At 43.0% G+C, this 27815-nt stretch overlaps 2 protein-coding genes across 4 annotated transcripts in view; both read right to left on the bottom strand.

Annotated features, from left to right (window-relative positions):
- PCYT1B (phosphate cytidylyltransferase 1B, choline) overlaps positions 1-27815 on the bottom strand; it is a 106170-nt gene that overhangs the window by 28981 nt on the left and 49374 nt on the right. For all 3 annotated transcript variants that reach the window (XM_037060692.1, XM_037060691.1, XM_037060693.1), the window contains exons 3-5: positions 11859-11975; positions 4156-4307; positions 2215-2293 (exon numbers count right to left, since the gene is read on the bottom strand). In XM_037060692.1, coding sequence (XP_036916587.1) covers positions 2215-2293; positions 4156-4307; positions 11859-11975 — 348 coding nt within the window. The remainder of the gene's footprint in view (positions 1-2214; positions 2294-4155; positions 4308-11858; positions 11976-27815) is intronic.
- LOC118997060 (putative oxidoreductase GLYR1) lies at positions 18751-20950 on the bottom strand. Its single transcript, XM_037060694.1, has one exon. The coding sequence runs from the start codon at positions 20933-20935 to the stop codon at positions 19277-19279; it is 1659 nt and encodes a 552-aa protein (XP_036916589.1). The 5' UTR covers positions 20936-20950; the 3' UTR covers positions 18751-19276.

Genomic DNA, 27815 nt, shown 5'->3' with positions numbered 1-27815 from the left:
TGCGTGAGGGACCCAGATACATGAGACCAATGAAAAGCAAACAAACTGGATGCAAAGGACCATATAATTCAAGCCAAAGTATCACCCTTATATATAAATAATAGGAACAATCCCACACAATAGAACAGTGGCAATTATCTAAATGGCTCCATTCCCCATGTGTTGGGAAGGCTTCCGTCTTAAGCTAACTCCCCATCATACTCCATAAAAGTACCCTTGTTCCTCCAGCATCCATGCACACTACACACGTACCAGGCACTGTGCCGGGGATGCAAAATGGGGGAGATACGGCCATGGCCTGTGGCACTTTATTCTAGCTAGGGACACACATTAAGAAACCATCAGGATGACATGAGAAGGAAGCTGAAAGGGAGGTCATGTGAAATGAGTGTCCAAGAAAGGCAGGGCGAGCCGTGGCTGGTGTGGCTCAGTGGTTTGAGCGTGGACCTGTGAACCAGAGGACTGTGGTTCGATTCCCAGTCAGGGTACATGCCTGGGCTGCAGGCCAGGTCCCAGCAGGGGACTCACGAGAGGCAACCATACATTGATATTCCCTCCCTCTCTCCTTCCCTTCCCCTCTAAAGATAAATAAATTTAAAAATCTTTAAAAAAAAAGAAAGAAAGGCAGGGCGGGGGGAGCGTGTCTAAGCTGGCTCCTCACCTGGGCCTGGACCAGGCATAGAAACTTAGAGGAAGGGCATTCCTAGCCCAGAGAACAGCAGACAGAGCAAAGGAGCTCAACAGCGTGTGCCTGGACCACAGGGCCTGTGGAAGGCGGTGCAGAGAGCCCAGATTGGTGAGATGGAAAGGCTGCACAGGGCTGAGGGAGAGAAACTGATAATAAAACCCAGGAGTGGCCGGAGACATGAAAGGGCAATTAGAATGTCCCAGAAGTGTCCCACAAGTGATGGACAAGAGCATCCAAGAAAGGAGAGTGGCCAGCATGGTCGTTATGCCTGGACAAGGACTGAAATGAGGCTGCTGGATTTGGTGGTTTGAAGGTCACTGCAGAACTGAGGGAGGATGGACAGAAGTCAGAGTGCGGGTGACTGAGGAATGACAGGGAGCTATGCCTGCAACTTGCTTGGAAAAGGAGGCCTGAGAAGGATGTGGCTGGAGAAGGAGGGAAGGGGAAGCATAGAGGAAGGAGCTGGGTTTGTTTCATTTGTTTTTATAGACTTCCCCATGACTGCAAGCGGAGAATAACCTACTAGAAAGTGAGAACCTTGGAGAGCAAAGAGAGGAAGAAGAATGAAAGAAACCAGGCTCCAGGGAAGGGAGAAAGTAGATTCAGATCAAGAGGTTAGCCTGGGACAGAAAACAAACCCCTTTTCCTCAGGATGCAGGGGAGGAGGCAAGAACGCATGAGTTACAGATAAACTGGCTGGCGGGCGGAGGGGGGAAGAAGGAATAAATGTCACCAAGGAGCCCCAAGAATCCCACTGAGATGAGAAACCACAGATCTGTTACTTGGAGGCTCTGGCAGTGATCCAGCAGCACAGGAGTCGGAACACAGAACCTGATGAGGAAAATGACCCCAGGGGGCCTGCAGTGGAAGGAAACCCACCTCTCCGTCTCCCCCGCCCCAGGAACACCCTCCAGCTGACTGGTCTCTGAGCTTAACAGAAATGCTTAGTGACAAATGGGACAACTTCCAAAGTTCAGGCACCGTGCCTGCCCTCCACAGCAACACTTAACAGCTTTGGGAAGAAAATGTATTATCTAGATCTACAAATACTTAATCCCTTCTTTTTGGTCTCTGCACGTGGTACCTGAGGATATTATTACCAGGTGACAAAACGACACATGGCAGGACTGACTCTGCAGATAAGGAGTCCCGGTCATTAATTAGCCGGTTATCTATCTTCTTCTGGAAGGCACTTTCTTGGGAGTATGAAATAATTTCGTTGTGAGGACTTCATTGTGAATAAGGAAAATGACTGCCCCTCCATAAGGTCCTGTGATTTTAGTCTCATGAACTCTAAAATCGAGCCTCAAACCGGAAGGTGAGTACTTTGGGGCTCAGGTTAATTCCTATGTAACTACCTAACCAGTATCTGCACTATTTAGCACATGTGAACAGTCTTGTAGAGGCTACCCGGGGGACCTCTGAAATCCCAGTACCTGGTATGTGTACACTGCAGGCCTAGGGCAGATGTCTTATTAAACCTGCTTATTGTGCCACAGTGGACAGGGGCACCCAGAACTCCTCACCTGCTTCCTTTATGTGCTTGTAAACATCATCAGAGCCAGCAGAAGAGTACGGAATGTCATCATGGGCCACAAAGTCAATCTGTTGGAAAGAGAGAAGAGTATACCACCACTGGGGTGGAATTCAACTCATCCTATAAACTGGTGTCCCCTTCCAATGGCACCTCCATGGTCCCCGTTTACGTAGGTCCCAAACACCTTGGAAATGGCCTCATTTCCTCTTTATTGCTACTACACGAAGCCAGGATTATTGATACCAACTTGTAGGTGGCCTTCCTCTCTGCAGGCTCCTCTCCAAGCCATCCCTCTGTCTCATGGGGGATCCTCTTTAACCAGAATTTTCCCTTTGTCATCCTTGTGCCTGCTGATATCCACTAGTTCCCTGATTCCTACCAAATCAACTAAAAACATCCCTGCCGAGCTTTCACAGCTCTTTATAACACAACACCCCACCTTGAGAGGTAGTTTAGAGTAGCAGTTTAATTGCCTGGATATGTTTCCTGCCCCACCACTTACAAGCTCCATGACTTATAAATTGGTGGTATCAATGAAATCAGGATTTCTTAATCTCGGTACCAGTGACGTTTTGAGCTGATAATTCTTTGAGGGGTTCTGTTCTGCACACCGTAGGATGCTCAGTAGCACCCCTGGCATTTACCCACTAGATGCCAGTAGCACCCTTCTCGTTGTGACAGCCTAAAATGCTTCCATGCATTGCCCAGTGTCCTTTGGGGGCAAACTTGCTCCCACTTGAGAATCACTGGATTAAATGATATATTACATAAAAAGGTTTAAAAGTAGTAACTGGTACATAGTAAGTACTCAATAAATGTTGTTATTATTCTATTCTCAGTACTCAAACTTAGTTCCTCCCCCCTGTCCAATGTATCATGGTAACAATAACCACTTTTCAGGGTAGCCATGACATCGAATATGATCTGTGTGAGAGCAAAGCACTTAGCACAGGGCTGGGCACATGGTGAATATTCAGCAAGTGGCAGCCGTCATCACCATCATGAGTCTCCCCATAATGCCTAGCACAAGCTGAATATATAATAGATGCTTAGTAAAAATGTGTTAGTGATTGCTGGAAGTAAATCATATTGTAGCGCTTCCTTTTTTCTTTTTATTCTCGCTGGGAAATTGTCTCCTCTGCTATTACCAATGCACATTTATCAGTGTTCTCTATTCTCCTCTGCATCGTGAATTTAAAAATAGACAAGAAAACTCTTAGAACAGCTTAATCTTATTTTTTTTGTGCTGCTTATAAAAGGAAAGAATAGCTCCTAATGTGGGGCTGGTAGGGAGATACAAAGCACATAATTTGATGCAAATCAAAAGAATTTCTCATGTTTTCAGCTAATACAAATCTTGTATCAGTAGGAGCCTCAGGGTCACAAAATCATAGACATAAAGTTCTTTCCTTAAAGTCTGACCCCTGCCCTGCTGGGTAAGATGTGTGTTCATCTGGTCCATGAGAAATAATGCCTGCAAATCTATAAGCACAAATAACGACAGTGCAGCGGCTGCTGCTGCTGCTGACGATGACAACAATGACATTTCTGGAGCTCTTGCTATGAGCCAGCCACTGTTTCAAGGGTTCCACTTAGATAAACTCATTAGATCCTCAAAACAGCACCATGAGGAAAGCACCAATATCACCCGATTTTACAGTTTAGGTAAATGAGTTCAATATTTTGCTCAAGGTTAGGGAGGAATTAGAGGCCACACCTGGACCTGGTGGGAGCTCTAGCTCCAAAGCCCACAGCAAAGAAGTGAGAGGGTATGAGTCCCCAGGATTGGGCAGGAGAGGGGTGCTACATCAAGTGACACCAAATGACAGTTGCTTTTTTAGAAACTGGAAGCACCTTTGGACTTTCTGGATATTGGCTGCAGAGCCAGACTCCCGGTTTTGCTACTTAGAGAACAAGAAAGAATAAGTACCTTGTGTTTTTCCAAAAACTCGGGTGTGAGTGTCCATGGAGCATCTCTAATGACTTCATCTACATAGCGGCAGTGTCTGAGAGCTTCATATCGCTCGGCTTCATTCATCACAGTGAAGCCTTTGAATTTGTGGGTAAGGTTATCGCTGCAAACTGAAACAGGCAAGCGCATTAAATGCCGCACACTGGCCCCAGTCCTGCTCATAGCCATCCAGTACAGACACGGCTTCTTTTTTTAAAAAAAATAATCTTTATTGTATTTTTTCCCATTACCATTTAGTCCTTATACCTCCCCCCCCCAGCAATCACCACACTGTTGTCCATGTCCATGAGTCCTTTTTCCTTCTTGCTCAATCCCTCCACCCGTAACCTCCCCCGCAACTAGCTGTCATCTGCTCTCCATCTATGAGTCTGTCTCTGTTTTGCTTGTTAGTTCAGTTTGTTCATTAGATTCCACATATGAGTGAAATCCAATGGTATTTGTCTTAAAGGAGCTCAGTCTCTCTAGGTGCTTTGCATAATGGAACTCAGTCTTTAACAGGAACAAAGGATTGGGAAAGCAAAGCAAGCTGAAATCCACCAGCACTCAGAATTTCATTTTAGTGCTAATTACAACTGCATTCTTCACTGTGGCTTTTATTAAAACTGTTCTCCACACTACTAATATGACTTTCATTATCTTGTTATTTCCCTATCCCACCCTTCAGTGGAAATGAGTATTTAGAAATACAATGATCAAAGAGACAGAAGGGAGAGAGAAGGAAAGGAGCCAAGAGGCCTGAATTATAGAAGGTTTGAACAATCAGTTCCAATTCCTTTCCTAGATCATTGTACTTAATAACCCAAGTGTGACTGATGTGCTTGGGCATGTACACAGCATACCTCTGTTCCCTGGACTGAGGACCAGTCACTACACATCTAGCCACACAATCAAGAGGAGGAAGTCGTGAAATACAAGATCTGCTCAGCAGAGTCTGTCCTTCCCACATCTCTTACCCTCCCTGGATCTCCGGTGCATTCTGAACCCTCAACCGGAGACAGTAACAATGGCCACTATCAGTCTTGGAACTGATTTTTTGAGGATTTACATAAAAGTGCTTTGAAATGAATGGAACAATAAATACTATTATCCTCTTCAGAATATATGTTTTTGCTGGCAAAGGCAGCTTTCCAGAGCTTAACTACAGGTCAGGAAGAAATGTCACTGTGGGCATGGTCCCCATTCACCAGCACCCCAGGAAGGGTCTTGTTGCAGTGGGTCAGGCTGCCGGACTGCTTCTTCCGATGAGTTGTTTTTTTCTTTAAGATGTTATGTACAGACAATACATTTACAAACTTTAAGTGTATAAGATATGATTTTAAAACAAACATGCGATCATTTTCTTGGAACCAAATCATGACCCACCTTCAGGATCAAATTTGGCCTCAGAGCTCTTAGTATAGCTGAGAGCCATGCCCGGGAGCCTTGTTAAAGCTCCTGGGTCACACCCTCCCCAACCAAACTGTCAGCAAAACTGCTGGCCCTGCCTTCCCAGTGCAGCTAGAAGCCATGTTCTTCTTACCACCTTCACTGCTTCTGCTCATTTATTCACCATCTCTCCCATGGCTTACTGCAGTGGCCTCCCAACTGGTGTCCTGACTCAGGCCTTACACACCTCCCCCCAGCCAGGATGATCCCCTTAAGTCCTCTTGCCAGGATCAGGACTCTTCCCATCTACCCCAGAGTAAAAGCTAAACTCCTCCAGAGACCACCCAGCTCCTCCTACAAAATCCACACCTCCACCCACTCCTTGCCTCTTTGACCACATCTTTTATTTTGCCCCAGCCCCTGGTTTCCGGAAGCCACCAGGAATACTCTTCCACAGGTCAGGGCTTCGCATTTTCTGTTCCCCAAATCTGGAACAGTTGCATTCCAAATGTCCACAGGGCTCACTCCCTGTCCTCCCTCGAGTCCTCCCTGACCACCCGATTCTAAATTGCAATCCTGCCACCACCACTGGTGGTCCCCATCCCCTTGCATTGGACTTCTTGTTATGGTACTCCATCATCATATAATTGTCTTATTTAATTGTGTTTATGACTTGTGTTCCTTTACTAAAATATAACATCCTGGAGGACAGGAGTTTTTCTCGTTTCATTTTCTGATGGCCCATAGTAGGCTCTTAACAAATATTTGTTGAATGAATGAACAGTGCCTGATATATATAGATGCTCAGTAAATGTTTAACATGATTTATAATAATAGATATATATTTATCTGTAGGCATGTTTCAATACTGTACATGCAAGTAAGAGGCTAGTGTGTCTCTAGATACACATATGTACATCAATATATCTCCTATACATACTTCCTGAGATGCTGGATAGTCACACACACATTACAACACAGTACAATAGAGAAAACAGTGTAGTGGTCATTTGAATTACTGAAACACCATCAGCCACGTGGCCGGCTTAAAAACCTTGATGAGTATCAGAACCACCTAAAGACTTGTTAAATATAAAGATGACTGGGTCCCACTCCCCAGGATTTTGACTCAGTGGGTGCTATGGTCCAAATGTGTCCCCCCAAATTCGTATGTTGAAATCTTATCTCCCAAAAGCAGTGAAATAAAAGGTGGGCCCTTCGATGGTACATAGTTAGTGAGGGTGGATTGGTGCCTTATAACAGAGGCTCCAGAGAGCTCCCTAGAACCTTCCACCATGTAAGAAAACAGCAAAAAGGTGCCAGCTACGAATCAGGAAGAGGGGCTTAGCAGGAGACCATGTTAGTGCCTTGATCTTGGGCTTCCCAGAACCGGGAGGAATACACTTCTGTTGTTTTTAAGCTACCTGGTTTATGGTATCTTGTTGTAGCAGCCCCGATGGACGAAGACAGTGCGTCTGGAGTGGGGCCCAGGCAGCTCTGTTTTTGACAACTTTCAGGGAAGATTCTGATGCACACAACATTTGAAAGCCCCTGAAGCATATTACAAATATCTTGAGTAAAGAGCCCAGCCTGTTTTGAATCACCCACCACGCCAGCTGTCAGGGGAGGCAGGGAGTAAGGCCATAATGACTGTTATGTATTGATTTACTGGCTGTGTTAGCTTTTGACTCCATAAACAGGAATCATTTATGGGCCAAGCTGTACAATTTAAAAATTGATCTAAGACTTTAAATGTTCTTTCAGGACTTTACTAAAATACTACCTCCAGAATCATATTGAGCAGAAATGGATTTCAGATCCATCAGTTTTCTATTTTAAACAACACAAAACTAGGCCAGATTATATTCCACTACCACTCCCCTTTTAAATCTGCACCTGAGCAATTTGGTATAACTTCTAGATGACTGAGATAATGGCCTCCTGACAGAGCGCAGAGAAAACCAACATCCTGTTTATGCCAATACAGGGTCCTATTTTCATATCCCAGGAGTGACCTCAAGAAGCAGCTGAACATGCTGACCAGTTATTGTCTAAACATTAATTACACCCAGAGCAGCACTGTTGTTCTTGAGTCTTGGCAAATGCACTCTGACAACCAGATGGAGAACTCTGAGCCATGGTGTTCCATGGATGAATTCACTGAGTTACCAGGGAGCTCACGCTGCAGCTAACCTATCCTGGCAGCTCCCTGCGCTCAAAATAAAATTTTCTGGTACCTCTAGACTCATGGGGGTGCTCACTTCATAAGTTGCATATATGTCTAAACACTATGCTATACATCTGCAATAAATACAATATTGTACGCAATTGAACTGTACTTGAAAATTGGTTTTTGAAAAAAATTTTAGATTAAAAAAATTACCAGTACCCTCAGGAAAAAAAAATAATAAAATAGGGGTTGGACTTTGAATTTGGTTTGGGTTCTAATCCCAGCTCTGCTACTTGGGAAAGTTAAACTCTCTACAACTCAGTTGTCTGTCTTAAAACATGGCAAAGTTTTCAGAACTAAATTTGATCATCAGTACAAACAGAGAGCCATGCTCAGTAATGTTTATCATTTATTTTTTTAAAGATTTTATTTATTTATCTTTAGAAGGGAAGGGAAGGAGAGAAGGAGAGAAATATCAATGTATGGTTGCCTCTCGTGAGTGCCCTGCTGGGAACTGGCCTGCAACCCAGGCATGTGCCCTGACTGGGAATCGAACCACTATGGTGTAGTTCGCAGGCCCATGCTCAATCCACTGAACTACACCAGCCAGGTATCATTTATTAATAGCAGTAGAAATATAGGACCATTGATGGCAATACTCATTTGTGTTTTGGGCTATGTCCTTTCCCTGCCCCCACTCCAAGCAGGTGCCTAGACCCTCACTACAAACTACTCCACAGAAGCTGTGAAGTTCAAGTTGCTGGCAGACAGCTTGCCATTCTGGCTACTATTTCCCTTAAGCCAGAGATCCTTGGGGGTAATTCTGTTACGAAGAAGACTCAGAGACAAGATTCCTCCAAATGAGGAAGGGACCAAAGATCTGAGGAGCCCACAAGTGGCAGGTAACAGAAGCAGAGCCTCTGGGGACAAGGGACATGCTGCCCTGAGCACTGGGGCTCCAGCTGGGCACAGACCACAGGTGCTTCACCTTGCTCAGTGCACCTGCTCCCTTCCAGTAATCTCATGGGCTCAGATGAGGAGTGCAGTGCAAAACTCGTGCTGCGCTGAAGACTGGAAGGCCCTCTCCTGTTTCAGTAAATATTTTGAAATTTTGTTTGACTCTAGGGAGCTAAAGCCAAACATGGACTGAAACTGAATTTCCTACTAGTCAGGCAAAATAGAGTCTTAGAGGAATATTTAATTTCAATTCAAATACAACAGAGTATAAACCCTTATTTATGAAGTAATGTTTATGTCTACTATAGTAAGAGTGATATAAGGTTTATTTTATTTTATTTATTTATCTTTAGAGGGGAGGGGAAGGAGAAAGGGAGAGAAATATCAATGTATGGTTGCCTCTTGTGAGTCCCCCGCTGGGAACTGGCCTGCAACCCAGGCATGTGCCCTGCCTGGGAATCGAACCGCGATCCTCTGGTTCGCAGGCCCGCGCTCAATCCACTGAGCTATGCCAGCCAGGGCTATTATTTTTTATTCCCCTCCCATGAAGCATTCAACCAATGAATGCATAAATACATGGCACAAAAAATTGTGTCTCTGTCCCTTCTCTAAAATCAATTAAAAATTTTGAAATTAGAAATGCAGGTATTATAATCATAGTGCAAAATCATGGAAGTTTGTAATGTATGTTACTGCCTAAAGTTGAGAAGTAGATTGTAGTACTTTCAGTTATCACAGTTTCTGGTTCCTGAATCAATTATTTCTGCCAAATACCAAGTATTTCAAGTAAGTGTTCGTCCATGCACTTGCCCAGACCAGAGTGGCTGCACTGGCTAAGTCCTCGCTCCACCCAGGAGAATTCCTACAACAAACCTGCCAGCAGATGCAAGGGGGCCCACAATTAATAGAGCAGGTTCTTGCAACTCCTCAGAAGTGTTTATTTGCTAACTGCACACATATGATCAAGGGCCAGCCTTTCAACCATAGAATATCTATTCATAAAATGCTCCCTCACTGTCCTCATTACAGAACTGTCTGCCATTAAGTTAATTTGTGATACTCAGGAAATACAGTCTAAGGCAATGAATGGTCCTCAAACTAGGGCACACATACCCCTGAGGATACACAAAGACTTTTCAAGAGGTTATCCAAGCACAGGGAGCTGTAAAGGGATTAATTTCCAGATCAACTTCCGAGGGTCTGCTTTCCTAAAATTAACAGGCTCAAAAAAGCCTCTATGTCCAAAACCATGTTTATCCACTTTACAAAAGAAAGGCACCATGCAAACCTCACTGTGTTGCATTGCAAGGGGTGGGGAGTTAAGACTTCAGACCAAACCAAATGGAAACCTTTTAAAATAACTATTCAAAGCACCACGAACCTATAAAAGCTGCCTGTCTTGCACACACTTCTGATACAGGTGAAGCTGGGTCTTAGAAATGAAATATGGTTGCTAGGAGAATAGGCAAATTTTTGCCGAACAACTTTGCCTCTTCCTTCTCCTAAGTATTGTCAAAGGATAAGGATCTAGAGGGATACAATTCAGGAATTTAAAGCAAAATGAGCACTGGAAAAATAATGAACACTGAAAATTCCTTTTTAATGTAGTTAAGGGTAAGCACATTTTCCCAGCTCATCTCAATCCTCATATTGGATCCTTTTTAATTGAATTTATTGGGGTTACATTAATTAATAAAAGTATATAGATTTCAGGTGTACAGTTCTATAATATATCCTCAAACTCTGAGTTCTCTGAGGACATAGTCAGCTTTGTTCATGGCTTCATCCTCAATGTACAGAAGACTACCTGGCTCATAACAGGATCTTAAGAAATAGTTGTTAAATGAAGGGATCTTTCAGTGAATCAGTGAAATCATTGTTGCCTAATGACCTAGATAGTTGCTAATATTAATTTACTGCTTTCTCCAACTTACAAGAGTATATGGAAAGCTACAGGTTTCCTTTGTCCTCACCTTTGGTGTGATAACTCAGGGCCATGGCAAGTGTTCCTGTTACGTGTGGCCGACACCTAACTACCTCCAAATCTGAGTCACCAAAATGACCAAAGCCTAAATACTGCAGAGGTCTCCCTAAGGTCCCAGCAACTTAGGACCAGACTCCAGGTAGCAGTGGTCTTCCTCTCAAGATAAAGGGAGATGAACAAGGGCTGGCTTCTCTGCCTGCCCCGGGTTCTCTCTGCACGACTTGTCCAGTAACCACTGCCTTTTACTATCTCTTCCTTCGGGAAAGAATTCTATTCAATAACCACATGATCACCATCCTCAGCAAAATCTGTAGATGGGTTCCTCTTAAACATTCAAAAAGTAGTTTTAAATTTGCAAAAGATAATGAAATACTAAAAAAAAAAACCCAAGATCCAGATACATAGTCTCTTATCAGCATCTTTATCTGCACAGTAGCAGACTAAGAGTTGAAGGTACATGGTTCATATAATGCCACAAAAACTCACAGAGAAAGGATATGCTGCTCTCAGAAGCCACAGAGGTGAGGTACAGGTTTTCCTAGTCTCTTTTATTCAAGTTGAAATCTGTAGGCCGTCTGGGAAAGGAACACTTCATTCCACATATAACCTTCTCTCTGCACACGCTTATGCAGTCAGTCTCTTGACTGTGAACCAAGATTACTTGGGTACATAAATCTCCATTTCTTAAACACACTGTGCATAAATTCAACTAACTGAGGCTGTTGTAAGCCACTCATGTTAGCACAACATCACCCTAAGTGCTGTGGGTCACACAAAGGAAATAAACAACAACCTTGTTTACCTTTAATCATTCTGAACCCCTTTCAGTTGTCCAAGATTTGACATCCGAATAATATTGCTTTTCTCTGAACCCTCTAGAAAACTTTAGAAACATAAATTGGATCATGTCTCAAACACAAGAAGAAAGGCATTAATAGAAACCACAAAGCAGTTACCTTCTCTCTTCCTGGGGATCAGTGATCCCCTAATAATAATCACATGATATAATTTCCCCTATAGTTTTAAAAATGTTTTACATTTCTGACAGTGAACTTCTGAGTCAATAGGGGATAAACTGGAAGCCTTGACTACATGAGAGTTTAATGATGAGACTCTGAAAGGGATTCCTTTCAGGAAGCACATTATAAAGGAGTTTTCTAGACAAAAAGAAAATGTACTTCTTACCTCCTACCAACAAGTAGCTGTTGGGAAACAGTGTTTTTGCTTGCATCAGTGCCCTTGCATGGCCTGAATGAAAGAGGTCAAATATTCCATCTGCATACACTCTGACAGGCCTGTCAACTGTCGGAGAAAGAAAACATTATTAACAGAACTGCAGAATTAGACATCTCCGTTACCTGATTCTTCCATTGGTGTAGCAGCACAGGAAAGTTTACCTGGATAAAACACAGGGTCATGTACTATCAATTTCCTATTAGAGCAAGAAATTAATTTTACAAAGAGGTTCTTCTGAGGACATCAAAAGAGAGTAAATACATAACAAAATTAAGACTGGCTCACATTAAGAACACATATTTCTGGCCCTGGCTGGTGTAGCTCAGTGGATTGAGCGCAGGCCTTCGAACCAGACGATCACAGTTCGATTCCCAGTCAGGGCACATGCCTGGGTTGCAGGCCAGTTCCCAGCAGGGGACTCACGAGAGGCAACCATACATTGATATTTCTCTCTCCTCCTCTCTTTCTCTCCTTCCTTTCCCCTCTAAAGATAAATAAATAAATAATCTTTAAAAAATGTTAAAAAAAAGAACATGTATTTCTAGCTAATAGGGAAGACAAATACAGAGCACTGGGGAGTTCTCCTGACCCAGAGCACAGTCTCGGGGGTCAGCGCAGGCACATTCAGACAGACCAGGCATAACCAAAGGGTTGGTGGAGTCATCCCAGTGGGAATATCAAGGCAGGAGGAACTGAGGAGATCAATGAGAAGGACGAGTAACTTTAGCCTTGAGTCTGGCAGTCCTGGATGAAGACATCTTAGTCCTGTTCCCCAAGTCAGTGTGGTACAGGAGTTGCTCATACTGCTCAAAGAGACAGTTACTTACACTTTTAGCCCCAACTCCATCACACTGGTAGCTATAAATCAGCCTTAGTAGGAACATTTACCTACAGAAACTGGCATATGCTACAAATCAGGGCTCATGTCCTCCTGGAGGGCTGATTGTTAAACATTTATCAGCATACTACTGCACAAGGATCACTCCCTAACCTCTTTGGTAACATGAGAGAAGGGGAGGGGAAACACATACCCCCCAAAGAGAGGAGAATCAGAGGACAAGAGTTACATGTGGTAGGGTGGAGCTCAGGGTGGGAGGCAAGCAACCAACACTACAACCTTTCCTAAGGAGAAGTCACAGCAGACACTCTCACAGTGGCACACGGAGCTCTGGGAAGTGCCTTTCCATGAGGAAGGGGGACACACTTCACCACAGCTCTCTGGAAGCCAGGAGACTGAGCTAGAAAATGCAGGATGACACTTGCTGAGCCAGCCCAAAGACCTAGGCCCTCAAATCAGAGGGAGACACTGGAGGACACAGAGGCTGGGTGCCAAGTTTTACATCATTCTGGACTCTCACCGCAGGAACTACAAAGTGAAAAGATGGCAAACTACAAGCTAAATGTGGCAAACTGAACACACACACACACATCTCCACTTCCTGCCAAATACTGTAAGAACTACAGAGAAAAAATATTAAAAAGGTGTAAGAAATAAAAAGGCAGTGACAGTGGATGAAGGATGTCCACAGCATTTTAAAAAGCTGATTGTCGAGTGCTGAGTATCTACAGGAAGCAAGACTCCGGGTGGGGCAGGTAGGGAAAGGGACCGCTGGTGTTTTGTTTTGTTTTAAGAAGCCTAAGAGTCTTACTGATTTTTAAAACTATATGCATGTGTTATGTTGATGCTATAAAATAAAATTTGAGAAGCAATCAATGCAAACTTCAGTTGAGTGATCTTTAAGACTGAGATTTAAAATTGTGATTATTTCTTAATGTAGTACAACCACATTAATTTGGAATATAAATGAAAAGAAATGTTACATTAATAGATTCAGATGGTAAAATGTTCCTAATAAATTCAATTTCTCTAATAAAAATACTGGAGGCTTTATGTAAGATAGGGGATTGCAATTATTTCCAATTATACACCATTTTGAACAAACAGAATTGCCTTCACAGGATTATCCCGTATTCCAAATAAAGCGCAGTAAATAGAAAATGCTTTGAAATAACAAACTGCCTAATGAGGGATCCTTGGTTTCAATGCTCTTATTCAATTTGAATTCAATTGAGGAAAATTTGTTTTAAGTTATAAACCCCAGGGGAAAGCAGATGGCAGTTTTACAGAACTTTTTCTTACTGATTCAAAGGTGATCAAGATAAATGGATTCAAGAAGCAGGGAAGAAAGAAAAGTAAAGAATGATGACATAATTATTGAGAAAAAGGCCATTTAGTACATCTTTTAAGAGTATTTGTGGAGCTGATTTTGCAATAAGCCCACTTTTACAACTGTAATGTGTCAGCAATTTCTAGATTGGGAAACTCTACAGGACCAAAAGAAAGGGGAGAAAAAAGGAACTCTGCCTCTTCAACAAACAAACTTCAAGAAAAAAAAAAAGAGGAAGAGAGATGGAAGAGGGACCTGCATATTAAGAGATTTAAAAGACATATAAACATATTGTAATGTATAAACATCATTTGGATTTCCGTTCAAATAAACTATAAATACATGATGACATAAGACAACTAGGAATTTTAACATGATATTAAAGAATGACTGGTAATTTTTTTAGGTGAGATAATGGTCTAGTGATAATGCTTTGAAAAACAGTTACAGTCATACCTCAGTACTCATTGGCTTCAGCGCGTGCCAAAGCCTGTACTCATCACATTTTGACGAGAAAAAAATGTTTCAGCACTCGGTGCTTGCTCAAGACTCGTCGGTTTCAGCACTTGTCATGACTTCCAGAACAAATTAATGACGAATACCGAGGTATCACTCTATTTTATATACAGACACACAAATATATAGATGAAATTATAGGAAGCCCGAGAGAAGAGTAGATAGGACAATACTGACCATGGTTTTGGTTGCAATTAGGTATGGGTGACAGACTCATGAGTTTATCATATTGTTTTATTTTTGTGTATGTTAGAAATTCTCCATAATAAAATTTTTAATAGAATGTGCCTTTTTTTTAGTTTGTATGTTTCTTTGTTTTAATGTTTTGCTTGAGGTTTCTCTGGACATCCTTTTAGGCATCTGGGGACTCTCCAGAGCATCTATATTAGGAATAAAGCTGGAGTTTGACAATTATCACAAGTAGGAGCACAGCTATTCCATGGCCACAGTTTAGAGACCTTAAGGCGGCTCCCAATGATCTTCTGCCCCCTGCTATTCACACCTTTGTGTGACCCCTTCCCTTTGACGTGTGAGTGGAACCTGTGACTTGCTTGTAATGAGTAGAATCTGGCAAAGGTGATAGATGGCACTCCCATGATTATGTTACAGCACATACGACTTTGTATTGCTAGCAGACTCACTCTCCCTTGGTGGCTTTGAAGAAGCAAGCTGCCACATTATGAAAGGGCCTATTCAGAGGGCCACATGGCGGGGAGCTGCAGGTTCCTCTAGGAGCTGAGGGTGACCTCTGCCTGACAACCAGCAAAAAGCTACATCCTTCATCTTACAGTTGCAAGAAAATAAATTCTTCCAACAATCTGAGTGAGCTTGAAAGTAGACCTATCACCAGTTAAGCCTCCAGATAACAACTGAGCTCTGGGTGACACCTTGAATACAGACTTGTGAGACCCTAAGCAGAGGCCTCAGCTAAGCAAGGCTTAAACTTCCTAGCCATAGAAATTATGATGTAACAAATATGTATTGTTTGATTTGTTATTTTTACCAAAATACATATTGTTCTGCTTGCTAATTGCACAAAATCATGTTTTGTTTTTGCTATTTAAACACTATCATACAATCCTATTTTGAAAGACATGTTCATGAAAAACAAAACTAAAAATTCACAACCTTAGTTACCTAGATGTCATTTAAAGGAAAAAAAGAGTGTCATTTAAAGAAAAAAGAGAAGGGGCTTTCTCACAAACTTTTTCACGAGTGTCACATTTTCTCCTTAAAAAGGAATGATTTCTCTTTTTTGAACATTTTTGTGTTTTAATATGTATAACTTTTTAAATATTAATGATGCCTAGTTGAATTTGCCTAAATATTAATGATGCCTAGTAATACCCTCTCCAGCAACTAATAGAATAAGCAGATAAAAAACAGTAAGCACACAGAAGATTTAAAAAGCATGATGATTAACTAACCTGACAACTTGATCTAGGCTATATTTATAGAACATTACAAGCAAATGCTATAGAATACCATCTTTACTGGAACACGTGGAACATTTATCAAAATGCACTGTAAACTAGCCATTAATGATTCTCAAAATGTCAAACAACTGAAATTATGGAGTATAGTTTCTAATCTAATTCAAAGAAATTAAAATAGAAATCAACAACAGAAAGATATCAAATTCCCAGATGTTTAGAAGTAATACCCTTCTAAAAATCCCATGCATCAAAGAAGACTCAGAGTGGAAATTATAAAATATTTTGGGTAACCCAAAGTAGCCTGTAAGAGGTTAAATTTATTAGAATATTTATATTATACACTTTAAAATTTACTAGGATTTTTCATTCTTCTGCTTCAGTGTTTTTTAAAATAAATGTTTTGAAATATCATCTACTCTCAAGGACTCTCAAATCAAAAGGGAAGGATTTCAAAACAAAGATGAAACACCTTAACAGAAATATTCATTAAAAGGAACTTTACAGAATTGTCAATAATGTTAAGACAACACTGAGCCCTGGCCAGGTAGCTCAGCCGGTTAGAGCATCATCCCAATACACCAAGGTTGTGGCTTTGATCCCCGGTCAGGGCACATATAGGAATCAACCAATGAATGCATAAATAAGTAGAACAACAAATTGATATTTCTCTCTCTCCCCCCTCCCTCTCTCTCTCTCTCAAATCAATCAGTAAATAAGAGTTTCTTAAAAGAAAAAAAACACTTAAAGATAGCACTGAGTAACCACTTTCAGTGTAGCATCTTTCATTGGAATTCAAAATCCAAGTGAAATCAACTGTGCCAAAAACCCACTGGCAGAATCTTCATAGGCCACCTCATTTTATGTATATAATTAGATATCCCTCCTCACCTTTCACTTTGTATACTTCATTGGCTGCAGTTGCCATTGTAGTTAGATGGTTGACGGCACTGCCCAGTGCAATGGCTGAGTGAAGATCCTTACGAATGTATTTCAGGCAGAAATCAGGCTTCAATATTCCTTGAAGAATATTTTGGCACTTGTGGTCTAAGAAGATGCTGGTCAATTTTCCTTGGTTGAAGATGTCCGAGAATGTCTACAGGGACTGACGTGTCTCTTGGGTCCAGGTCAGCCCCTCAGCGATGGTGGTCCTAGTGTCCATCTAGGACACAGGTGGCAAACACAAGGCTCAAGGGTTGAATCTGGCCCTCCACCTTGTTTCTACCTGGCAGCAGTGCCAAGCTCCTTGCCCCTAGTTAAGGAGTAGTTACATTTATACAGTCCTAAAATGACATTTGGCCCTTTGAAGGCAACCTTGAGGCTGATGTGGCCCCCAGTGAAAATGAGTTTGACATCCCTGATCTAGGAATATAACAGGTTTTGTGTTCAGACAGAAAAGAATTCAAAATCCAAGTAAAATTGCCTGCTCCGAAGACCCACAGGCATCTTCCCTGCCCTCGCCCCATGTCTTCTAGGACGGGTGCTGAAAAGCAGTGAGGAGAACAGGCTTCTGGGAGGCTCACCTACAAGCTGTTTGCTGCTGTCCCTGGAAAGTCCTGCCTTCACTTGCCTTTGCCAATCTCTTTCTAGTTCACAAAGGCATTTCTGGAGAGTTGGTTGCACACTGGTAGTTTAAACATGACAGTCCTCATCACCTGGTCACCTGAGGTTGCAGGGCCCACAGGGTCCTCTGTTTAGTCTGTGCTGGTCTATCTTGGCCCCGAGCACAAGTAGCAAACACAAGGCCCACGGGCCAAATCTGGCCCCCCACTTTGCTTTATCTGGTCCGGCACCTTGTTTCTACCCGGCTGCAGTGCCGAGATCCTTATCCCTAGTTAAGGAGTAGTTACATTTATACAGTCCTAAAATTACATTCGGTCCTTTGAAGGCAACCAAGAGGCTAATGTGGCCCCTGGTGAAAATGAGTTTGACATCCCTGATCTAGGAATATAACAGGCTTTGTGTTCGGACAGAAAAGAATTCAAAATCCAAGTGAAATCACCTGTTCCAAAAACCCACCGGCATCTTCCCTGCCCTCGCCCCATGTCCTCTGAGATCCCATAACCTGGGTTGCTGAGTTGAAAAGAGCCAAGGTTACGAGGGGGAGGGGCCCACACTAGTGTGGCCACCTCATTTTATGTATATAGTTAGATATTACTCCTCATGTCTCATTGGTGGCCCTCAGAACCCCCTGCTCAAGACCTGGAATGCAAATATAAACACTAAAATAGCCTGTTGAGGGGTGAACTCTTCCTATACCAAAGCAAAAAAGCCTGAACCCAGTCCAGGGCTCCACAGCGATGGTGCCTTCCAGGACTTCCAGGACAGGTGCTGAAGAACAGTGAGAACAGGCTTCTGGAAGGCTCACCTACAGGCTGGCTGTTTGCTGCTGTCCCTGGAAAGTCCTGCCTTCACTTGCCTTTGCCTCTTTTCAGTTCACAAAGGCATTTATGGAGAGTTGGTTGCACACCTGTAGCTTAAACATGACAGTCCTCATCACCTGGTCACCTGAGGTTGCAGGGCCCACAGGGTCCTCTGTTTAGTCTGTGCTGGTCTATCTTGGCCCCGAGCACAAGTAGCAAGCACAAGTAGCAAACACAAGGCCCACGGGCCAAATCTGGCCCCCCACTTTGCTTTATCTGGTCCGGCACCTTGTTTCTACCCGGCAGCAGTGCCGAGATCCTTGCCCCTAGTTAAGGAGTAGTTACATTTATACAGTCCTAAAATTACATTCGGTCCTTTGAAGGCAACCAAGAGGCTGATGTGGCCCCCAGTAAAAATGAGTTTGACATCCTTGGCTCAGAGCCTCTCTGTGCAAGGAATCCAGTGGGGACTGTGGAAATGACCGCAGCCTCTTTGCTCTGAGGGAAGCAGTAGGAAGGCTTCTAGTTTCCACTGCTGATTCTAGTTCCTCGACTGGAAGGAGTCTGAGATAAGACAAACTTGGAAGAAGGGGTGAAAAAAAGCCAGGAAGCAGTTTCTGAGCAGCTTGTATCCTGGAGTAAGAGTGGGTGGGGGTGGGGATGGGCACACATCCACCTGTGCCTTGCCATAGGCCAGTCCTGCTGATACTCCTCCCTTTCCCAGGATCTTCAGGGGAAAAGTAAATGCTGTGTGCCATACTGACGAGAAGTCTCAAAGTCTGTATAAAAGGAGATGAAGAAAAGTAAACTGGTCCAGAATAAAGTCCCAGGACCCCAATCCCATGTGAGGAAGAGGGGGTCCTAGGGGAGATCGGGGGAGTAAGGGCTTAGTGCATGTAGGCCCGGGACAGGGCAGACATGCCATTGTCAGCCTGGCCCTGTGCCTCAGCTCTTTTGTATACCTCACTGGCTGCAGTTGCCATTATAGTCGGATGGTTGATGGCACTGCCCAGTGCAATGGCTGAATGAAGATCCTTAACAATGTATTTCATGTGGAAATCAGGCTTAAAGTTTCCTTGAAGAAAATTCTGGCACTTCGGGTCTAAGAAGATGCTGGCCAGTTTTCCTTGATTGAAGATGTCCAAAAATGTCTGAGGGGACTGACCTGTCTCTTGGACCAAGGTCAGCCCCTCAGCAATGGTGGCCATGAAGCTTCCCTGGACCATGTTCACAATCAGCATCATCTTGGCTGCACTGCCAACCTCACCTAGAAAGAAGGTCTTCCCCATTGCCTGGAAGCAGCTGCTGCAATCCTCATATAAGCCCTTGTCTCCAGCTGCTAAGATCACCAACATCCCATCATTAGACAGCTGCTGGTTGCGTAAGACGGGGGCTTCCAGAAAGCGCCCACCCCTAGACACAATCACCTGGGCCAGCTCGGTGACTGTGTCAGCATCCACTGTTGACAGGTCCACGTAGCACTTACCAGGGCAGATCCCTTGCAGCACACCACCAGGGCGCAGCACCAGATCCTTGGCTGCCTCTGAATCCGAGGCATAGGCAAAGGTGATGTCACAAGATGAAACAACTTCAGCCGGGGTTCTTCCTAGGCAGGCTTCCTCTTTCTCTGTAGTCGGGTCCCAGATAGTCACCTTGTGACCTGTTTTTAGCAAGTTGGAGACCATGCCACTTCCCATGAGGGTCAGGCCCAAAAATCCTATCTTTTTGTCTGTGGGTACGATGCCACCATTCATGACCCTGCTGTCTGCTGCCTGGATGGAGACGGATCCAGGCTCATTTCCACTTACTGTGAACCTCTCTGTGATTTGCTGGTAACAGACAGCTGTCTTCCTGATTTGACTGAGCAAGAAGTGATCAAAGTGGGGGTCTGTGCTCGCAGGCTCGCCGCTCACAGGCTCGCCACCCACAGTCCACTGCCCCTTAAACGAGGCCACTGGTCTAGCTATCATCTCCTTCATGGTTCTAGACTCAGGAATGTCTAAGTTCTTCTTCTTTGCGGATCGCCTACATTTCCGGGAATCCCGCGGTCGGCCTCTTTTCAGAGTGGACTTGGAGCCTCTCTCTGAAGATTCTGAAGATCCTGAAGACACTGTCTTCTTTTCTTCTCCCATGTTCTTCAGCTTCCCTTCAGAAGGACAAAGCTTGCATTTCTTATCACATGAGTCTGGCTGATTTATTTCCCCACTGGAATTACGCCGATTCTCGTCTTCAGCAGAATTGTGAGACGGCGTCTGGTTTTCCTCCGTGGCTGTTCGGAGGTACTCTTCCACATCATTCACAGCTCGCCGAAATAGTTTTCCCTTGTGAACCTTTATTATTTCCTCCTTATGTGCATGATACGGCTTTAGCTGTTTCCTTTCCATCCAGGCATGGTCCTCCATTCCAAAAAACTTCACAAAGTAGTATTTCTTTCCACGCGGTTTCCGCAAACTTTTGGGCGGAGTAATAATCTTTGCTGGCCAAGGTGGGTATGGGCCAAGTTTCCCCCACACCAAATCACCAAGCCGCAGACTCACAGGTGCCATTTTACCACACAACTACCGACGACAACCAGCACCACCACCACCACCACCACCACCACCACCACCACCACTACCACCACGACTACCACAATGATGAACAGGCTGCACGCGGAACCTGAAGTCACCCGAGTGCTGCCTGTTGGACAGCGCTGGGCCACATGACGGAGTCAGCTCAGGGACTGGGGTCAGCTCACGGGAAGCCGGACAGCTCACGGGAAGCCAGTTGGCACACGGGAAGCTGGACAGCTCATGGAATGCAGGGCAGCTCACGGCATGTGGGTCGGCTCACAGCGGCTCGGGGCGGCTCACGGGAAGCCGGGTGGCTCACGGGAAGCGGGGAGGCTCACCCGGAAGGGAGGAGCTGCTCATGGGAAGGTGGGCAGCTCAACAGGAAGGGGTAGGCTCACATGCACCGTTTTACGGCACTATGTTTGCGGCTGAAACGTGCACTCTTTTACGGCACTGGGTCTGTGGCTGATGTGTGCACTGTTTTACGTCACTAGGTCTGTGGCTCAAACGGGCACTGTTTTATGCTACTAGGTCTGTGACAAAATGTTATACATCATAGAAAATTAATACAATAGCATTATACACTTTTTGCCCACAGATTATAAAATTTCTAGAGCATTTCAAGTAAATTACTCTTTATCCTGAATGGTTATAATAAGTATATTAGATAAATGTGATGTTCTGGTAGAATGTATGTCTATATACCACACACTGATAACTATTTTAAATAACTTAAACATAACAAATTAGGCATAACACCAAAATGGTGCTTGATAGTTGCTTGAGGATCATGGATACAAATAATGACCATGGTACAGTACGGTGGGGAAAGTCTGATTGTTTTAACTTTCTAGATATTACATTCCAAATTTTTATAAGTTATTCAGCACTTTGAAGTAAATGAAATGATAGGAGGAGCTATGCTTACCTCTCATCTCATACTACATACAAAAATTAATTCAGAATGGATTGATAGGAGGAGCTATGCTTACCTCTCATCTCATACTACATACAAAAATTAATTCAGAATGGATCATAGACCTAAATGTAAGAGCTATAACTACAAAATCTCTAGGAGGAAACAGGAGAAAATCTCAATGAATTTAGCAAAAATTTCTTAAATAGGACCCGAAAAGGATATACTATATAACTGAAAAACAAAGATAAATTGGACCTTATTTAAAACTTACACTCTTCAAAAATGAAAAGGCAAGTTATAGGGAGAAAATATTTGCAAAAAATATATCAGATATATGACTTGTATCTAAAATAAGTAAAGAACTCCTAAAACTCATTAAGACCAATAACCAATAACTCACTTTAAAAGGGGCAAAAAAATGAACATTCCACCAAAAAAAGTAAATATATGGATAGCAAACCTCATGAAAAGATGCTCGATCTCATTAGTCATCAGGGAGATACAAATTAAAGCCAGAATGATATACCACTTCATACCCCTAAAATAGCTACAAAAATTTTGTCAAATACTGACCATACCTATCAGAATACACTTATATAGTACTGGTGAGGATATACAGTAATGAACTCTTACACACTGCTGGTCAAAATGCAAAATAGCACAATTGTTTTGGAAATCAGTTTGGTATTGGTTTAAAAGTTAAGCCTACACCTACAGGTTATGCTGTTTCTTGGTATTACTTCAGATTCAGGTAACAACAAAAAAGTGTAGTTATTCATATTTTATTATGGCTATTAGCAACCTACATTTAAATAATGCCTTAAAAGTACATATGATTTATAAAACCCATATTTCACTTGATCTTCACATCAACTCTGTGAAGTAGGTAGAGTGGACTTAGTATTCTCATTTCATCAAGGAACAAATGGAAACTTGGCGAAGTTAAGCAGTTTACAACAAAACTGAATCCCCAACACCTAGTAGTTATGGTAACTAGTATTGTTTTTGTGTACAATTGATGTGCAAAAAGTGGCACAGAAATTAACCTTTTAAAACTTAACACTTACATATTCTATAAAGTTTACATAGTTTTTTAAAGATTTTATTTATTTATCTTTAGAGGGGAAGGGAAGGAGAGAGGGAGAGAAACATCAATGTATGGTTGCCTCTCATGGGTCCCCCGCTGGGAACCGGCCTGCAACCCAGGCATGTGCCCTGACTGGGAATCGAACCGCGATCCTCTGGTTCGCAGGCCCGTGCTCAATCCACTGAGCTACACCAGCCAGGGCAAGTTTACATAGTTTTATATAAATTTTATACCCTGTCTAAAGCCAGCAATACTATTTTCAATAGATGATAATGAATGATGTTTGCTTTTTAAATACATTAAAGTTACAAAAGAGAACATTAAAGAAAAATCAAATAATAGTATAGGTGGCACACAAATGAAACAAGAATCATTACGGTAACTTTTGAAAAATGAATTCGGAAACTCTACACACTGTGGAAACAGACTAATATAAATCCCCATTCTGAGAAGGAAAACAGGAAATTGGAACCGAGTTTCCTTTTGATGAAAAGGAACCTACGAAACGATCATTTGAACTTTTCCTTTACCGCAAGACAGAGGGCTGATTCTCTCTGTCTCAGGACACATACTAAACCCCATAGATGCATAGCTCCACAACTGGACTAGTTAAGCTAAGGTCAAAGGTGCTGACTCTGACTGCCCTACTATTTTTCGTGATGTTTCATCATCCTTGTGACCTTACTGATGAAGCCCAGAAGCTAAGAGCTATGACCAGAGTTTGTCATTACCTCCTTTAGAATTTATATGCTAGCCTCTGTTTGGGTAGATCTAAGATTGTGAAACATATTGTAGGCAATTGTATTGAGTCATAAAATAGGGCTAGTGGAAAAGATAGTGAAAGACTTCAGTTATAACTATAATCTTGAAGCACATTATAAACCCCTAGTGCGGGTCTGTTTTGTCTTTTTTGATGGAATGCTCAAGACAGTGCCACGAAAAGGTAATTGCTTGCTACTCTTGAAAATTACCAAACACTTCAAAAAAGTAATGTTTTTCTCGTTTTCTTTAAAGAGCAGTACAACAGCAAGATTTAAAAAACGTGCTCTGAGCTTTTCTAGTAACAGTACAATACTTCAACAATTATTTAGGATAATCTTCCTGTCACTCCCTTCAACTACTATCAACAGTTACTCTTCAGCAGCGGTTCTTGCAGCGTGGTCCCAGGACAGGCAGCATCAGCATCCCCTAGGAACTTAGAGATGCAAATTCTTGAGCCTCACCCCAGACCTATCTGATCAGCACATGTTTTAACAAGCCCTCCAGGGGATTCTAAGTAGTATGCTGAAATTTGAGGACCATTGCTCTAATAAAACAATGGTTGTCAGAGCATCCCAGGTAATGAAAGAACTAACATTTCTAAATAAAGGAATTTCTAACTGAAGTTCCCCAGCGAGGTGCCCATTGACATCACAGATTCTCTTGAATAACTTCTCAGGGTCATCACCTGAAATAAGAGGGGAGAACTTCTCTTCTAAGACTAAGAGTTCAGCTTTCCTTAGCCCTGGCTGGTGTCGCTCAGTGGATTGAGCGCGGGCCTGTGAACCACAGGATCGCGGTTCGATTCCCAGTCAGGGCACATGCCTGGGTTGCAGGCCAGTTCCCGGTTCCTGGCAGGGGATGCACCAGAGGCAACGATACATTGATATTTCTCTCTCTCTCTCTCTCTCTCTCTCTCTCTCTCTCTCTCTCTCCCTCTCTCTCTCTCCCTCCCTCCCTCCCTCCCTCCCTCCCTCCCTCCCCCCATCCCTTTCCCTCTAAGATAAATAAATAAAATCTTTAAAAAAAAGTCCTTTTAAGAGTTCAGCTTTCCTCTGTCTCACTCCTCCTGCAGTGACCCATGTTCAACAGAGCCCACCACACAGCTCTTTCAAAATAAAACACTATCTTATTCTAGCTTTATTCTCTGGGTTTAAACTGCGTGGCAGTTAGACAACGCGCAGGCACCCGATCTCACCCAACTAGCTTGATACTGGCTCAAAGCATCAGACCAGCTCTCTGTAATTCTCTTTCTATTGTTTTAAAGATTTTATTTATTTATTTTTAGAGAGAGGGGGAGGGAGGGAGAAAGTGAGGGAGAGAAACATCAATGTGTGGTTGCCGCCGCACCCCTTACTGGGGACCTGGCCCACAACCCAGGCCTGTGCCCTGATTGGGAATCGAACCAGTGACCCTTTGGTTTGCAGGCTGGTGCTCAATCCACTGAGCCACACCAGCCAGGGCTAATTCTATTTCTAGAAAACAAGCTCCTTCTCTTGTCCCAAACTTCCATTCATTCATTCACTCATGAAATATTTACTGAACACACAGTACTTGACAAGCATACCTCCAAGTACTGGTGAAACACCAGTGAGCCCGACAGACAGCTCAGCCACTGCAGAAGATCACAGCTACTTTCTGCCTGCCTTATTACTATACCTTCCAACCTCCAGTTCAATGCCTGAGCATGTTTTCTCTGACCTTCATGGTCTGCTGTGCCTTGTGTTCCACAGGGCAGCCTGATGTGGAAGATAAAGCAGGGTTTTGAGGTAAAAGATACTTGGGGTCAAATCCTAGCTCTACCCAGTCAGCTAAGAAATTTGACAAATAACTTTTCAGTTCTCCAAATCTCATTTGCCTCATCTGTAGAAAGGATACACTCATACCTATCACACACAGTTTTTGCAAAAACTAAATGAGACACGTGCAGGGGCGTCCAACCTGTGGCCTGTGGGCCGCATGCATCCCAGGATGGCTATGAATGCAGCCTGACACAAAATGATAAATTTACTTAAAACATGACGAGATTTTTTTGTGATTATGTATTGCAATGTATTGAATGGGTGGCCCAAGACAACTCTTCTTCCAGTGTGGCCCAGAGATGCCAGAAGGTTGGACACCCCTGGAGGAAAAAGCACCCGGCAGATTTAGAGTGAGTTAGACTTGGCTTCCCTTTCCTTAGAAAAAGTTTTGTTTTCTCCTTGGGCCTGAAGCTCATCCTTTAACTTTAGGTCAAATCTGTTCTCTTCACAACTCCCTGGATTTTCATTTCATCTTTTGGATTTACCTAGGCTATTCGTTAAAAATGCAGATGCCTGGGCCTCAACCCAGATTGAGGGGTGGTGGTGAGACAGCAAGAAATTTGCTTTTTTAACAAACTTACCAGGTGATTTGTTGCACACTGAAGGATGGGGGAACAAGGGGTTTAGCTGCTGTGAACTACTGCCCCAAGCCACTTTTTGCCTTTCTCAAAGAAGTAACAAAAAAGCTTACTAATTTGGCCTGCTCTCTTCCTCACCTCACTCTCTCCAAGCTGCAGTCCTCACTTAGCATCGTCAATAGCTTATGTGACTTTAAGTGAAACACTGTATAATGAAACCAGTTTTACCATTGGCTAGTTGATATAAACAAGTGTTTGGTTCCCATAGCATCTTTTTTAAATTGTTGTTCTTTTACAGTTGTCCCAATTTTCCCCCATAGCTCTCCCCTGCCCTGCCCCCCAACCCCCACCCTGCTCCCAGAGTCAATCCCCACCCTGTTGTCCATGTCCATGGGTCATTTATACTTATTCTTTAGTCCCTTTCCCTTCCTTCCTCCCTTATCCCCCTTGCCACTCCCCTCAGGTCACATTCAGTCTGTTCCTTGTTTCAAAGCCTCTGGTTCTATTTTGCTCACTTGGTTTTTTGTTTGTTTGTTTTGTTGATGAGGTTCCACTTATAGGTGAGAGCATATGGTATTTCTCTCTTGCCACCTGGTTTATTTCACTCAGCATAATGCTCTCCACTTCCATCCATGCTGATAGGAAGGATAAGAGCTCCTTCTTTCAATGTTATAACTAAGCAACATTGAGGAAAATGACTTTATTAAAGGACCCACTGTACTCTTAAAGAGGAGACAGTGTCATGGCTGAGAGAGCAAGCTCAAACACAGAGGTTTGAGATCAAATCTCAGCTTCACTACTTACTATCGGTTCTCAAAGTGTAGTCCCTCAGCAGAAGCATCACCTGGGAATTTGCGAGAGAGGCAAGTTCTTAGGCCCCACCCCAGTTGGACTGAATCAGGGACACCGAGGGTGAAGGCCAGCCATCTGTGTTTTCACACGCCCTCCAGGTGATTCTATGCGTGCTCAAGGATGAGACCCAGTGCCACTTACTAGCTGAGTAATCCTGTGTAAATTCACAGCCTCTCTAAAGCCTTCATTTCCTCACCTGTGATATGCTAAAAGTACTAACCACATAGCGTTGACAGGTGAAATGACATGATACGCACAAGGAACTTAATAGTAAACAGTTAATAAATATCCATTGTTATTATTATTAAGAAGGCTGTCCTTTGTCCCACGGATTCTATTAAACTTGGGATGTTTGTTCTGGAGCCATCTTACAGGGCTAATCAGTCTGATTTTCCACTCCATCTCAACCAAATGCAACACCATTTATCTACAACTGCACAGCTCTGTACCTGCACACCTTCACTGTTCCTGTTCTACTTGCCCAGACTACCTTTCCATTTTATGCCCACATTGTCCAAATCTTACTCCTTCCAAAAGGATCAGCTGAAGTAGCCTGACTGCTCCAGGCCAAATGAATCAGCCTTTCTTAAAACCATCAGTTTTCATCTGTGTTATAGGATTTAACCCCTAAACCAGTGATTTTTAATCTTTTTCATCTCAAGGCACACATAAACTAATTACTAAAATTCTGCAGCACACTAAATTTTTTTGCCAATCTGACTATATAANATATATGTATATATATATATATTTGCCAGCTATTATTGAGTTGGCCATTGTCATTTGACAAACCTAAGGGAAAAGAAGTTAGTGCCCCTGACTAAATAGTCAGGTATTGCAAATTTTAAAAATCCTTGCAGCACGCCAGTTGAAAATT

This window comes from Sturnira hondurensis, unplaced genomic scaffold, assembly GCF_014824575.4.
Source record: "Sturnira hondurensis isolate 20B ecotype Veracruz unplaced genomic scaffold, ASM1482457v3 Scaffold0012467, whole genome shotgun sequence".
In the NCBI taxonomy this organism is placed as follows: domain Eukaryota; kingdom Metazoa; phylum Chordata; class Mammalia; order Chiroptera; family Phyllostomidae; genus Sturnira; species Sturnira hondurensis.
The sequence above is the reverse complement of the archived record's forward strand: the minus strand, read 5'-3'. Positions and strand labels throughout refer to the sequence as shown.